Source organism: Camellia sinensis, chromosome 15 (assembly GCF_055761805.1).
Source record: "Camellia sinensis isolate YWXY chromosome 15, ASM5576180v1, whole genome shotgun sequence".
Taxonomy (NCBI): Eukaryota; Viridiplantae; Streptophyta; class Magnoliopsida; order Ericales; family Theaceae; genus Camellia; species Camellia sinensis.
Genome location: NC_138975.1, coordinates 91409866 through 91426526, shown reverse-complemented (window position 1 = coordinate 91426526; position 16661 = coordinate 91409866). Strand labels below are relative to the sequence as shown.

General features: G+C 34.8%; 1 protein-coding gene across 1 annotated transcript; it reads left to right on the top strand.

Moving 5' to 3' along the window:
• The first annotated feature begins 3711 nt into the window (after positions 1–3711).
• On the top strand, positions 3712–4143 carry LOC114316499 (agamous-like MADS-box protein AGL82). The gene has a single exon (XM_082908394.1). It carries the CDS (start codon positions 3712–3714, stop codon positions 4141–4143), a length of 432 nt encoding a protein of 143 aa, XP_082764520.1.
• Positions 4144–16661: the final 12518 nt, after the last annotated feature.

Here is a 16661-nt window from a genome sequence, read left to right as displayed (position 1 = left end):
AGGAGGGCAATGTTGCAATAAGTGTGCGTGTGTGTGATGCATGTCTTCCAGCCCCACGTCTTTCTCCCTTTTATTTACCAGCTTATGATGGTTAGTTTTAGGGCATGTTTCAATTAGGATCCTTATGCTCGCATGATTGCATCCATTCATTTGTCTTGCATGCACCGGGCTCGGCGCATCATACTAACTGCATTGTATTTCATTTCCAAGTTGAATACGTGTATCAGTTGTTGCATTTCATATGCCATTTTAGAATAGCCAAGCCTATCGTAGTTGCATTTTTGCATGTGTTGCATTAGGCATTTCAGCATAGTTAGGATTCATGCATGATTTCTAATTAGCTTCTTTCTTTGGCTTGGAGTACTCGGTAAGTATATATGCTTTAGCATCCTTGCATGCATGTGAGTGACTGTCATGATAGCATGCTTACCATGAGGCTATTTGCTTATGTGATATAACTGCTTGAATGCCTGTGGGTGAAGGTTGGGTTATTTGAATTGAAACAATTCACCAATTGAGCGTTTTAAGCCCACTTGAGAGTGAAAAAAATCATGTTTTCTTAAGCCCACTTGAGGGTGGCAAATCCACGTCTTAGCCTACTTGCGAGTAGCACCATCAAACCATCTTTCAAATAAACAAACATGAAATGTTTTGTTCCAACTCAAATGATCCAGTCTATACTTGTATGTTGTGTGCATCACATAGTAATTCTAGGCTAATAACCGGAATAAGAGCACATAATGTTTTCAAAACTCGATATCATGGTTAGTAGAGGCCGATCTTTGATCGGGCGAGCGGGGGTGCTCACGAAGTGACCTTCTCCAATCGTACCCAAGTTCCCGAGCCGAGGCAACTTTGGTGATGATGGACACGTGGCCTTAGGCACGAGTCAGGGTTTCCTAAATTCCCCCAAAATAAAATATTTAGGTGGTGACTCTGTATCTGGCAAAACAGTCAATATTTGGTACTTCTTTCTAAAAATCAGTTTTTCAAAACGATTTGCCGGATTTGGACTTTTTGATGATTCATCGGTCTTGCATTGCACTATGCGAGATTAGATACAGGACCGTGACATTGAGTCTGAACTGTAGAAAGCCCAAATGAACAAAACGGGATTCCCTTCCGAGACGTTTGGGGACGTCTACAGGTTACAAGCAGAATGGAAAACAACGAGAAGTTAGAATGAATAAAGGAGGCTTGAAGTAAATTACAGAGAAAGAAATGAGAGAAATTAAACAGAAACAACTAAACAATTATGTCATCAACCAACAATAAAAAAATTAAACAGAAAGCAATAAATTGTAAAATAATTAACAAAAAACCGTAAACTAGTAAAATTAACAGAATAATAAATTAACAGTGAAATTAATAACAAAATTAAAACAATACCAACAACAATAATCAAAGGATAGATAACTGAAATATAATAATTAATTGACAGACATATAACTTACAATCGTAAATTGTTTACTAGAAATAAATTGAAAGCCTAACTTCAAAATACATAGCCTCAAAATACAATGTGAATACAATTTTTTGAGAGTAAAAAGCAAGAGAGTGAAAAGCAGGTAGATTCTTAATGCTTTTCCAATTTTTTCCTCCCTTTTTTCCCGGACTAGAGAAGCTCTTTTATAGGCCTAGCAGATAACTGTGATGCTTGTGACTTTATGAGCTAGAAGGTAGGAGGCACACTGTGAGGCTTGTGACTTCAAAAACTGGAAAGTAGGAGGCACATGGTTGCTGTGGGCAGTTTTAGTGATTGATGGAAAGCTGTCTATCTTTTACTCTCTTTTTCTTTTTTTTTTTTGTGACTGCACAGTTGATTGATGGAGAATTAATAACTCGTGACTACATAGTTGACTACTATTTATATATATTTATATATCATTTAATATATAGATAATATGCTTATTATATAATTTAAATAAAGAAAAACGAGCAGAGTTTGGCGAGCCGAGCTTTTGCGAGCTCGAGCTCGAGCTCGGCTTGTTTGCTAATTGAGCCTAATAAACGAGATGAGCCGAGCCCTTAATGTGCAGAGCCGAGCCGAGCCGAGTTTGTTCATGAACAGCTCCGTTCATTTGCAGTCCTACTTATATGTGTGAAATTATGATAACATATTCAAACCTTATACTTTCTTTTTCCTTTCTCTATCCTTTTCATGCACAATTTATAATTTATAACATTAATTCAATTAAATCACAATTAATCATATTTTTTTAATTATTTATTGTAACTCTTTACTTTTTAATCTAATTTTAATTTAGTAATATTTTAGATCAAATTTTAAATATTATTTATTTTATTTTATATTTTAAAACCCATCATTAATTAAATTTATCTTTTAGATAAATTGTTAATTATATTTTAATTTAATTTAATTTTAATAAACATCTTAATCTAATTTTGAGTTTGGAAAAGATGAGGTTAAAACTGTCTTTCAGTTGTGTTAATTTTATCTTATTAAAAAAAAATCAAATCCACTCCTTAAAATGGTGTGTGTGATATTTAATTATTTATTTATTTTTAGATCGGGAAGAAAATTTTCATTACAAAACTAATAAACAAAACGGATTAATCTGGTATAGTGGTAACAAAAGATCTCACAAAGAGATACCAAACTTTCATAGGAGGAAGAATCCTGGTCTCCATAGAGGAGGAGAAAAAACCCTCACAAAGAAAGAACACAACCTCCAAACAGAGAGGATTATTATAACAAATAATTTAAAAGTAAAAAAGAAAATTGAAAACAACTAGATCCAAGTCGCAAAACCCATCCCAAGCTCCATTAAAAAAAAAAACAAAAATTTATTACACTTTAATGAATTTTTTTTAAAAAAAAAATTTGTACAAATTTTATATTTTTTAAGTCTACCAAAATTAAGTAGATCCAATAAGTAATTTTTTTTTATTTTATAAAAATCGCTAAAACTATAAAAATACAAATTAAAAATTCAAGAAACTATTTTTAAAAATTCACCAAACATAAATTTTCTTTCCTTTATATTTTTTTCATTGATGTTAATTCTGTTAGGAAAAAAAAAATAAAAAATAAATAAATAAATAAAAAATCTGTTAGGCAAAACTCAGTTCATAAATTCTCAAATCAAATATGGCAATAAACGAACATCTTCCAAAAGATTTCAGTCTTCCAATCTATAACTAGGGTATAATTCATTAATTAGACTTTGTATTTGATTTTCATTAGGGCAAATTACATATACCCCCTCGAGGTTTGGCTAAATTACAGATACCCCCCTGAGGTTTCGGAAATTACATCCCGCCCCCTGAGGTTTGTATTTTCATAACAATTTGCCCCCTGAGGTTTATATTTCATAACAAATTACCCCCTAATTTCTTATGCAAATATAGCATTCAGGGGGGAATTCGTAATTTCTCAAACCTCAGGGGGTATCTGTAATTTAGCCAAACCTCGAGGGGTATGTGTAATTTGCCCTTTTCATTATTATGATTATAATTCATTAGGATTCATTATAAAATCATACATGAATAAAATATATAAATAAAACAAAAATTTGCGTACTACAGCTGTTCCCTCAAATCAAATATGGCAATGAAGAATATCTTCCAAAAGATTTGAGTCTTCCCATCTATAACTAGGGTATTGCTCTCTCTCTAGATTGTATCATCTAATTCTCTTTCACTCTACTTGTGTCTGTTGGTTGATTTGCAAGTGCTTCGTTTATCACGATGGAGGATGATGAAAAGGGTAAGAAACCCATGAAGCGAATTGAGAACAAGAAAGCTCTGAGAGTTACTTACAAGAAGAGAAAGGACTGTGTTATCAAGAAGACAATGGAGCTCTCGATTCTCTGCGGTATCAATGTCTTCACACTCTGTTTCGGCCCCAATGGAAAGGTCGACACGTGGCCCCAAAACCCAAACGAAGTGAAGGCTCTGATCAGGATGTACAAAGATTCTGCCAAGAAAAGCCCGGTTAGTAAAACTTGTGAATCTTCTTTTTCTGATTGTTGTTTGGGTGCTGAGAAAGTTGCCAAGAAAGTTTTGGTGGGGAATGAGGATGGTTATGGTTGGCTTGATGGGTTATCAGCAGAGTCGGTGATGAGTTTCTTGGGAAAGTTGGATTCAAAATTGGAGGTTTTGAAAGAATTGAGTTCTTGAAGATGGTGAATGAGCAGAAAAACAGCGTAGTGGTAATGGGGAAAGAAACAGAGAATTCAACTGAATTTTACCAACCACAACAACAAGATACTCAACTGAATTTTGAGATGGAGAACCTTTCAATGTTGCTTGACCTTTGTTACCAATACCAATCTAGCATTTTTTGATCTGTTGAGAGAATTCATACCCTTTTGTTGTTTTAGATTTATGGGTAAGCTTTATAATTATACTAGGAATTTAGGAAAGTATTGGAGAATATCATCGTATTCGTACCCGTATTTTATTTGAACTTTATATTTTTGTCATTAGCTATGTAACTTTTTTCACGAATTTCCCCCAAAACAGTTGGTGAATGTATAGAGGTCTGTCTCAGTTTTGTCCAGCTAGGGGTCTAGCATTCTTTAAATATGATAAATATGATGTATACACATTTTATTTATTTGGTGATCAACATCTGTTTGTGTCACTTTCTACATTGCCTCATATTATATGCATAACTGCTTTAGTGCAATGTTTTTTATTTTTTATTTTTTAGTGCAATGTTGATGGAGAAGTTGAGTTTTTAACCAAGCAAGAAAGGACCCATAATTTTCAATCACTTTCACAACTTCTACAATGGATTGGAATGAAGACATAATACAGATCTTAGGATCATTGAATAATCATAATCAATAAATATCAATGACAAATATTCAGTTGATCTGTGTTTGTCTTGAAATTTAAAAACAATATAATTAGTTTCATTCTTTTGATATAATTATATTAATCTGTTTTGAGGTTCTAATTTACGTCACTTTCATCAAATTTTTGTCAATCGTATAAATAAAGAAAAAATAATATTATTATATATTTTTTATTAAAATATATATTTATTTTTATTTATTTCAGTAATTATATAAAAAATGTAATAGTAATTATATATTTTTTTAAAACCTCAAGAGAGAGGAGAGTGTAATTTATCATAAAACTTAGAGGACTGACTAAGACCCCCTCAAAACTCTCACCCCCACCACCCCCACACACACGTGGGGGTTGGAGATTGGGAGAGAAGAAAAAAAAAAAAAGAAAAAAAAAAAAATGGACCAATCAAAAGTAAAGGGGGTCAAAGCGGGTGGGGGAAAAGGGGTTTTAAACATTTTTGTAAAACTTATTAGTTAAAAGAGTGATCAATTGTAATGACCCCAAAAGTCATCTTTATTTAATTAGGGGTTAATGTGTTTTAATTCAACTATATCTATTGGAATTGAGAATGCTTTTATCTTATTTTGGGGTATGGATTGAGGTGGTGGTATGATGGTAAAGTAAGATTGGACCAAAGAGTATAATCCGGATAGTTATTCTACGATTAGCCGTCACTGATTTGCCCTTTTCTTTTTCTACACTTTGAATTTGAATGTGAGGTTAGAACCATTGGAAAGCTTATTTCCGGGGCTTCAATGTGGACACAAGAACAACCTAGAACAGAGTCCCGATGAGAGAGTTATACCCGTTTGAAGTTTTTACATCTGTGCTAGAAGCAGAGCCACACGTGCGGGGAGTAGCGCCGCATGTGCGGGCTGTGCGGGACAACAGCTCAAAAACGAGATTTTTGGCTCATTTCTTACATTTTCTTTTCCTCTCTTCTTCTCCCCTCTTCCATGTCCGAAACCCTAGCTCCCAAAACCTTGATTTCCTCCACTTTTATCAACAAATCCACCATGGATCTTGCATCAAGGATAGAGAACAAGAAAGGGTCAACATTTCCAACCGATTGAAATTCGAATTTTTGGAGGATTCTTCTCAATCTTTGCTCCTTTGCTTGATTCTTGAGGTAGGGGTCCTTATTCCCTTTCAATATTTGCATTCATGGATGGAATTATGGAATTTTGTGTATATACAAACAAAATCTATAGTTTTGAGCATATTATGTCCAACTTGAGAATTGAGGGTTTAGAGTTGGAGATGTTGGAAGTTAAATTGGTGGGTTAAAATGATGGATTGTGACTCCTAGATGTATAATCATGGGGAAAATTGGAATAAAAAATAATGGGTTAATAAGTTTGTATTTTTCTTGAAATTTCAATATTTTCTTGAAATCCTAGGTTGGCCCAAATTGAAAGTAGAATAATGAAATTGATATATTGAATTAGATATGTACAAGTTTAATTGGAATTTGGAAATGTTTGAAAATTATGTTTAAAATTTGCGAATGAACTTTGTTATGAACATTGTAATTCATGCTGTAATGTGAAGGGAAAATTGGGGAAATAATCTATTAATGATATGGATGATATGAACTCGGTTTTGGAATATTGAAATGGAATTCAAGGATTTATTTTGAATTATGTTAAATTACAAATGGTGTTGATGAATTAAGTGATATCGACTTTGTTGGATTATGTTGTGTTGACTCATAGTGAATTGATTGGTGTTGTACTATGATGAATTATGTTTGAATTATGTGAATTGTGTAGGGTCAGCTACAAGGGCGGATCAAGCACCTGAATGCTGTGAGTAGTAGTACAGAAATGTACATCTTATTTATCGTTGATAATTATTGTCACTAACACTCTGTTCTTTGTAAGTGTTATCAACGTTTATGACAAGTGGAAATCAATATGAATTTCTATGAATATGGAAACATTTGCGTACGTCGGTATGACTTTGGAACCCTTTTGTTCTGTCAATAACAAGTATTAAACCTCTGTTATTTATCATTATATTATGTACTTCTTAAGAATAAATGGAGCTTATGTTCATCCATGAATAATGATACCTGTATGAGTCCAAGATTATTTTGTTGTGTTACGTATGGACTCGAGGTCGTTTAGAATCTATGATATGAAAACAAAGGTTTAACATCATTATGTAACCCACGTTAGAATGTAAACTGTTCTGTCCTTGCTAAGCATGCTCTATGTTTTGATATGTTACGTTTTGACTTAATGAACAGTTGACCATAAATGTAAAGTATTCATGGCATCTGTAACACACGGCCCTTACCCGGGGGTAATAATACCGTGGTTTAAGTAATTAAGTTACAAGTTTATTTACGTTACAAGTTTAAGTATGTTACAGATTTAAGCATGTTACAAGTATAGGTATGTTACAAGTTTGCGTATGTTCTAAGTTTACGTACGGTACAAGTTTAAGTATGTTATAAGTTTACGCATGGTACAAGTTCATGTATGTTACAAATTCCAGTATGTTACGAATATGACTTTTGATTTCTGCTTATGATTTAAGTATAAAAAAATATGTATGATTTGATTCCGTTTATGATATGACATGATATGTACGGTTTGGTCTGGAAAACCTATTAATTTCTGGTATGGAGCAAAGTGCTATACGGAACTAAGTGCTGCAGTGCGAGTTACCTCTAGAATCTGTATGGGCCACCTCTTGAGTCCATACATATGTGAAAATTATGAGGCTAAAAGCCATTCCATGAAAGTTATGAGGCTTATGGCCATCTATATAAGTTGTTATGAAATGAAACAAAGTGCTACACGGAACTAAGTGCTACAATGTGAGTCACCCCTAGAATCCGTGTGAGACACCTCTTGGATTCATACACGCATGTTTCAAGGGCTTAATGCCAAACTTTGTTTCAAGGGCTTTTATGCCATATGCTTCAAGGGTTTTTATGCCACATGTTTCAAGGGCTTTAATGCCACATGCTTCAAGGGCCTTGTGCCACCATGTTTCAAGGGCTTATAGCCACCATGTTTATGTTGCAAGATTGAACCTAAGGCCATTATGTACTTAGCACAGAATCAGACTAACTATGTGAACTCTACATCTTTATATGCATTGCTATGTGTTATGTTTCAAGTTAAGCATCGTTTTATTTATGTGTTACTATTCACTGAGCCCGGCTCACTCTCTGTTATGTCTGTTTCTGTAGGTCGCCAATTAGGTGATCAGTCCGAGCCGTGACGCCGCTTTCTTTTGTCAACCTTCGTATGTCCAGGCACTATACACAGCCATTGATTTTGTTAAGCTGATAAGATATTGGCTTGCTTTTCGAATGTCTATCTAAGTGTGATGTATATAGCTTTCGTGTTTTTGTCTATGCCCAATGATAGGGCTGGGTCGGTATATATGTATGTATATAATCGATGTTCAGGTGTATGTTTTAGATTTTATTTGTTTGTTAAAAGTTTGTGATCCTGGCATGATAGTAGTAGCTCGATGGAGTTTGTTTCCAGTGTCAAATTTTGATATTTAGTGCTTCCGTTTAGGCCCCATATACATAGATATAAAATAGGTTAAGTGTCCGTTTCTGAAGTGGTCATGCCCAAACTTCTAGGGGCGGGTTTGGGGTGTGACATCAATAGTTAAATGTTATATTTGTCTCCCCTTGTAGACAATTACCAATTTTAGTCGAGTAATTACCGTATATAGATGGACCAGACAAAGAGTTTGGTGGCAGTGACCCCCCAAACTTCACAAAAAATATTATTTGGCCAATCCTATTTTAAGTATTTATAAAAATAAGGGCCTATACAAAATTTATAATGTTTTATTTTGGTCCCATGAAAATCTATATAATTTTAATTTGATTCCGCCAAGATTTATATAATTTTATCCCGACATCATAAACTTCACAGAAATCTAATTCAACTCGTCTTATCAACAAAAAAAGATTAATTATTGGATGTAATGTTGTATCTCCGTAAATATAGACTTTTTACCGAAATACCTTTTTAAAAGGCAGTATTTCAAACAAATGTTGTGGGTGATAAAATATTGGCCCAAACCCAAAGCAATTAGGCAAGGCAAACCAAAATAAAAGGAAGGCCCAAGTAAATTTCTAAGGAGCCCATTAGAGACAATTGGAAATACAAAGACGCGTGACTAGGAACGTAAGGAGCAATGAAGAGTACAAGATCTCCTTCTGAAAAAGATCTGCAAAATGAAAGAGGAACGTCAGATTTATCTTCATCCAACGGTGGAAACATCAAAGCAGTAAGTACAAGAGTATAGATTAGGCCTACTAGACGGTAAGTCTGTCCGATCAACCTCATTCAACAAACGTAACACTTGGCAAACTGGTTACTAGCATCTGACATAATGTAAGCCGTCTATAGGAGGATGATCCAACGATCAAAGTCAAAGGCAACTTGACCACTTGTTTGACCAAAGCCAGGAGTGGCCAGAACCCTCAGATCAAATATTGATCCAACGAATGGGATTCAAGTCAGGAAAATTATAAAAGGCGAAACAGGTGAAGCAAAAAAGAACATACCATAGGTAATCCAAGAACCCTCTTTTAAATACAAATTCTTATGGCAGAACAATATTCTGACTTGACCGTCTGAGGGCCCAATCGACCAATCCTGATCAGAGGTTATCACTGACATTTGGGTTTCTTTTGGTAGAGTAAAAGAAGGGACATATCATATCGCTTTCTATATATAGATATATATATGTGAAATTACTGTAATACTCTGAAACCTTATGTTTTCTTTTCTCTTTCTCTATCCTCTTTCATACAGAATTTATAATTTATAACATTAATTCAATTAAATCACAATTAATCTTGCTTTTTTAATTATTTATTGTAATTCTTAACTTTTTAATCTAATTTTAATTGAATTATATTTTAAGTCACTATTAATTTTAAATTCTTAATTATTTATTTTAATATCTATCTTTTAAATCTAATTTAAATTTAGTTATATTTTAGATCAAAATTTAAATATTATTTATTTTAAAACCAATCATTAATTATATTTTAATTTAATTTAATTTTAATAAACATCTTAATCTAATTTTGAATTTGGAGAAGATGAGGTTAAAACTGTTTTTCTATTGTGTTAATTTTATCTTATTTTAAAATATATAAAAAAAAATCAAATCCACTCCTTAAAATGATATGTGTGATATTTATTTATTTATTTTTAGATCGAGAAGAAAATTTTCATTACAAAACTGATAAAAAATCGGATTAATATTGTATAGTGGTAGCAAAAGATCTCATAAAGAGATACCAAAATTCCATAGGAGGAAGAATCCTAGCTTCCATAGAGGAGGAGAAAAAACCCTCACAAAGGAAGGACACAACCTCCACACGGGGAGGATTGTTACAACAAATAATAAAAAAGTAAAAAGGTAAATTGAAAACAACTAGATCCAAGTCGCCAAAAACATCCAAAGCTCCATTAAATCGCAACCTTCAACTTGAAATCTGAAGACCCTACCTCTGCAAGTCAAGATGATGGAACATTGAGGTTGAGGTGGTTGCCTAGCATGAAACGAACGCGTTAAAAATCGTCAATTTTCATATTGTGAGAAGATCTGAAACCAGATCTTAAAGTTTTGGACGTGATGATGAAAGTTTGGGCGCAAGCAAAACATCAAATCCGGAAGATCGAAAAGAGGGAGAGGCAACGCCAACACAAGTGGCCAGAGACAATCTAAAGGAGATAAGGTAGATCTAGTGAGAATGGATCCATGAAGGCGGGAAGGTGGCAGCGCTGAAAAGGGTTAGAATGACAAGCTTCCAATATTATTAAATAAAAAGACAAAGAAAAGGAGAAAAAATGGGTGGAAGGTGGAGAGAAGAGGTTAGCGGCCAGAACCACTCCCACCTCTGGCAGCACATCCAGCAGAAGGCTCAGAGAGAGACGCTCTTCCTACTAATGACTGAATTAAGGGAAAATTACAAATACATCTACTAAAGTTTGCCTAGTATGAATTTTTCATTGTAGTTTTTGAAATTACAAATACCTCGTTTGTAGAATTTTTTATTTAACAAAATTAATTAAAAAAAATAAAATTTTGAATTACTCTCTTATGTAACAATAAAATTGCCTGAATTGTTAATTGGTTTAATGATTATTATTAAAAAGAGTAAGTTGTTATATGAATAGAAACTTGAAGGGGCATAATGTAATTTTCAAAATCACATGAGATAATTCATATTTTAAGCAATTTGTAATTTTCAGAATTACAAATGACATTTTAGTCCAAAACTACATTGGAACGTTCTGGTTAATATATAAATCATTAGAGGGTAAAGCATTCCAACCACAAATTACGAATTTTGCCCAATAAATAAAAGGCCAATATACACCGATATTCTATATTCCAACCACAAATTACGAATTTTTCCCAATAAATAAAGGGCCAATATACACCAAAATTCTTTATATTTAGCTCATGTCATTTTGGTCCTTATAATTTCAATTAATTTGATTTTGATCCTAAATTTATAATTTTGTCTCAATTTTATCTAATTAATTACAATTGTTAGTGTTTGTCATGAAAAATGAGCGTATAAAGAAAATGAGTTATGATTTTATAAGCAAAATTATGAACTTGTTAACCTCAATCAACTCAATACCTATTTTTCTTCAAAAATCCTAACTGACATTATTAATTAGATCAAATTGAGGTAAAATCTAAAATTACGAATCTCAAAATCGAACTAATTAAAATAATTAGGAACAAAATTTAAGAACACCAAATGTAATTTGGCCTAAATAAAAAAACACAACTTCTTCAATATTTTATTTCCTTTTCCCAGCAACCAACTAGGGAGCATTCATAACATTTACAAGAAAACAGAGAAGTGATTCCAAGCAGTACCAATTAGTTTGTATATGTATATATATAACTAGGGTATCATTTATAGTATCTAATTCTGTCTTTTACTTGTGTTTGTTGCTTGATCTGCAAGTGATTTTCTTTATTGCTTCGTTTATTGCGATGGAGGATGATAAAAAGGGAAAGAAAATTCAACAACCCATGAAGCGAATTGAGAACTGTTGAGTTTGATACACTGGTGGACCCAGAAATACAACCTTTATTGATAATACTCTAGTACACAAAATATTTGTACACAATCACACACTAATACACTTCACTTATCCACTCACACATATATTCAAGCACTTACACTTTGTTTCTTCCTCACACAAGACCTTGAGATTCCTCACACTAGATATTGCTTGGCCACTCACTTTGGAGTCACTCAATTGTCCAATTGTCCAATTTCTTAGTACATGCACTCATCTCATATTTATACTAGTTAAAGAATTTTCTAGAATACACTCATACTTTCCCTACACTCTAGAACAATATAAATTACTCTAGTACATATTAAAGCTTTATATTCTTCTCTAAAATATTGTAGAACCTTCTGGAACTTTCTAGATTTCTCTAGTTTTCTTCAAACTTCTTTAATGTTCCGGAACCTTCTAGGATATTCTAGAATCTTCCAGATTTCTCTTGGTCTTTCCAGAATCTTCTAGGTCTTTCCGAAGTATTCTAGATTCATGTGGAAACTTCTAGAATATTCTAAAGAGAAGATTCTAGAGAGTGAGGAGAGTTAGTGATGACTCTCAACACTCTTCCTCAGCACTAATTCTCTTTTCTGGATTATGTGATCATGCCATGTTGTTTCAGAAACTCTTCGTGATTATATTTCCACCCTAGTCCTTTGCCACAATAAACTATCTCTATCTCTTTCAATATTGACTTCTCTATTTTAAAGTGATTTATTCTTCCATGGAATACCACGTCCTTGGCCAGCTGTAGGATTCTCATCCTCCAATTTAGATAGCGAGTGTCACGTTTGAATATGTGTTGATGCATCAATATCTTCTTTTGTTTTCTTCCTTCAATTGTTAAATTTTCTTGTTTCCTGAAATGTTATTGGTTCCTTTATATCATCCATCTTAGCAAAGGTTGCATCAACGTACCTTGGATTAGGTTGGCATTGCCTTGTAGCTATTGGATATTGCAACTTTATCACTTCCTCAACTACTTCTTCTTTTGTTTGCTCCCCTAACTTCTTTAGTAGGTGAGCTTCTGAATCTTTAAATGTTGAAGACTTAGACTCAATTGCAAGAATCAACTTATCTGTGATAGAGTGTGCATCCACTTCCTTGGTAACTGCATTGCACCGCTCATGTACGCTTTCATTGAAGTCTATCTCCTCTTCTGAATCTGCTTCAGTAACCACGAACATTGCACATGAAGCTTGGAAATCCCATTCTTCTTCACTCTCATCTTGGTATCAATTAGATGTTACCATATTACCTTCAATTGGTCTTCTTCTTGACCGACATTCTTTTGCGTAGTGGCTAATCTTGCTATATTTGAAGCACTCTATGTTGCATCGTCCAAATCTAGTAACTCTTTAATCATTTTCATCCTGTCGAACTCCCCCTCGTTGATAACTTCTATCATCTTATGATTGTTCATCTTCTTCTTTCTTTGATTTTCCATTTTCTTAGCACTTCGGTCCATCTTTTTTCTTGCTATTGAATAACGTCTCTTCTTCACTTTTATTCTTCAATGTGACTCCAGTCATTTGCTTTGCTAGAGTTTCTTGATTTGCCAATAGACTTTCGAGCTCGACCAACGATGGTTGAGTGGACCATCCTCTAACAGCGGCCATAAGCCCACTATACTCTGGTCTTAAACCTCAAGTAATAATGCGCCTCATTCTTGACTCGCTTCGGGATCAAGTTGTGAAATTTCATTGCAAAGAGTCTTTACCTTGAGAAAATATTGGCTGATAGTCATTGATCCTTGTGTCACCGTTGCAAGCTCGTTCAAAAGATACTGACGTTGTGCATCGTTTGTCTTCGAAAATAAAATTCGAAGCATGTTCACCAATAATCATAATTATAATAATTTAATTTCTCCATACCACCGATGAAGTTTCTGAAATCCGCCATAACAACTTTGCTCATTGACTTCAACAATCTCTTGTATCAATCTCAATCGCTCTTCGTGTCAGTCCCCGAACGACCAAGCTTTGATACCAAATTGTTGAGTTTGACACACTGGTGGACTCAGAAATACAACCTTTATTGATAACACTCTAGTACACAAAACACTTGTACACAATCACAAACTAATACACTTCACTTATCCACTCACATATACATTCAAGCACTCTCACTTTGTGCCTTCCTCACACAAAACCTTGAGACACCTCACACTAGATATTGCTTGACCACTCACTTTGGACTCACTTTGGGCTCACTCTTCTTTCACTCAATTGTCCAATTTTTTAGTACATGTACTCATCTCATATTTATACAAGTTAAAGAACTTTCTAGAATACACTCATACTTTCCTTACACTCTAGAACAATATAAATTACTCTAGTACATATTAGAGCTTTCTATTATTCTCAAAAATATTCTAGAACCTTCTGGAACTTTCTAGATTTCTCTAGTTTTCTCCAAACTTCTTTAATGTTCCGGAACCTTCTAGGATATTCTAGAATCTTCCAGATTTCTCTAGGTCTTTCCAGAATCTTCTAGATCTTTCCAGAGTATTCTAGATTCATATGGAAAATTCTAGAATATTCTAGAGAGAAGATTCTAGAGAGTGAGGAGAGTTAGTGATGACTCTCAAAACAAGAAAGCTCTCAGAGTTATGTACATGAAGAGAAAGGACTGTGTTATCAAGAAGACAATGGTGCTCTTGATTCTCTACGGGATCAATGTCTTCACACTCTGTTTCGGCCCCAATGGAGAGGTCGACACATGGCCCCACAACCTAAATGATGTGAAAGCTCTGATCAAGATGTACAAAGAGTCTGCCAAGAAAAGCCCAGTTAGGAAAACTTGTGAATCTTTTTTTCTGATTGTTGTTTGGGTTCTAAGAAAGTTGCTAAGAAAGTTTTGTTGGGAAATGAGGATGGTTATGGTTGGCTTGATGGGTTATCGACAGAGTCGGTGATGAGTTTCTTGGGAAAGTTGGAGTCAAAATTGGAGGTTTTGAAAGCAAGAATTGAGTTCTTGAAGATGGTGAATAAGCAGAAAAACAAAGAAGTAGTGGTAATGGGGAAAGAAACAGAGGAAACTTGTTGGTTTGATGATATGAATGCGATCAACAATTTGCAAAAAAAACAGAGGAGTAATTGTAGTGAGGAAAGAAATAGAGGAAGCTTGTTGGTTTGATGATACGAATGCGATTGACAATTTGCAAAAAAACTGAGGAGTAATGGTAATGGGGAAAGAAACAGAGGAAGCTTGTTGGCTTGATGATACGAATGCAATCAACAATTTTGAGGACTATCTTGCAATGTTGCTTGAGCCTTATTACCAGCCACAGCCACAACAACAAACAAGTAAATTGGATTTTGAGATGAACAATTTTTGAAAGTTGATTGAGCCTTGTTACCAGCTGTGGAGATGTGGTTTGGAAATACTCTATGGATCCTGTAGGACGCTCTTGATCCTTAGCTAATCACCTGAAAAGGAATGAACACTTCGGTCAGGGGTGCCGGAATTAGCACTCCAACGGATAAGTTAGTGCATACTCTTTTGGTTGCTTGTAAATTAAGTTTCTTAGGTTTGTTATCACGTACCTCTCTGTGGCTGATGTTCCTCTATTTATACTCCCCTCTGGGCCTCAGGGTTGGGCCCACCTTTAATCCACCGTGTAATTGTTTACTCGGCTCATTCTCTTGTAAAGCAATTCCCACTCGGCTCCTTGCTTAACTGGTTCTTTGGCCGATTAGGATGCTCGGCTTTTGATTCATACAAGACGGAGCCGAATATAATATATATCCTGATCTTCTAAATGTTTATTCGGCCTCTTTGTATCCCCTGATATTCGGCTCCCACAATTGCCTCCCAAACACCCCACTAACAACAGTTAGCTGGCGTGTTTGGTTTCGAACTTGAGTAGTCAGAGCCGAAATTCGCCGGTTAACCTCATTCCAACACGAGTGTCAGAACGCACACGCTTTTCGATCATCATTACAATTTCCCACCCCTTTGTACGCTTCTTTCATTTATTGTAATTTAAAATTTTATTGTCCATTTGAATGTAAGTTTTTTGAACACTCAAAGCTCCTAGTCTGCCTTTCGATACACCTTTTCCATTTTGCGACCTCTGCAACCTCCTTCCATTTCTCATTGTCTCCTCTGCTTCTTGTAAGTTTTCTTCATCTTTATTACGAATCCCATTTCCTTATTCGTTTTTAGTTTAGCGTATTCCTTAGACTGGCTAGGATGGCAAAGCATTTGAAAGATCTCCTTTCTACAGATCGAATTTCTGGTTTTCGACGCCATTTTCCATCCCCGATGTAGACACCCCATTTTTGACCGTCCTCAAGACTTGGACGTCACCGTTTGAACACTCGGTGATCATCCATGTTTGTGTTCGTTTTGAGTTCCCGAAGGTCTCGGCTACGCGCCCTACCTTAGAATCTCTCGACTTGCCTGTTTTGTATTTGGTTTTCCACCAAACACTTGTGTTTTTGCTTCTGAGGGTGGGAAATGGCTTGTTGGCCATCCCCACACCTCACCGGCCATGGATTGAGGCCACCGGCCATGTTTTGTTTCCATCGGCCAAATGTTTGGTCGATCAGCACTCTTTCTGGTCGGCCAACCATTGGTTTGGTCAATTTGTCATTTTTGGATGGCCGAGAACTGTTCATTTTCTTTTGGCAGATATTTTATGCCAGCTGTGATAGCTGGCACCCACTTTTCACCCCCTCCCTACACGTGTATGGAGGGATTTCCCTCTTGCTTAGCTTGCTTTGTAAGCTTTGCAAGAGT

What these genes read in the sequence shown, in the direction of transcription:
- LOC114316499 (XM_082908394.1), top strand. Translation starts at nt 3,712, where the DNA reads ATGGAGGATGATGAAAAGGGTAAGAAACCCATGAAGCGAATTGAGAAC.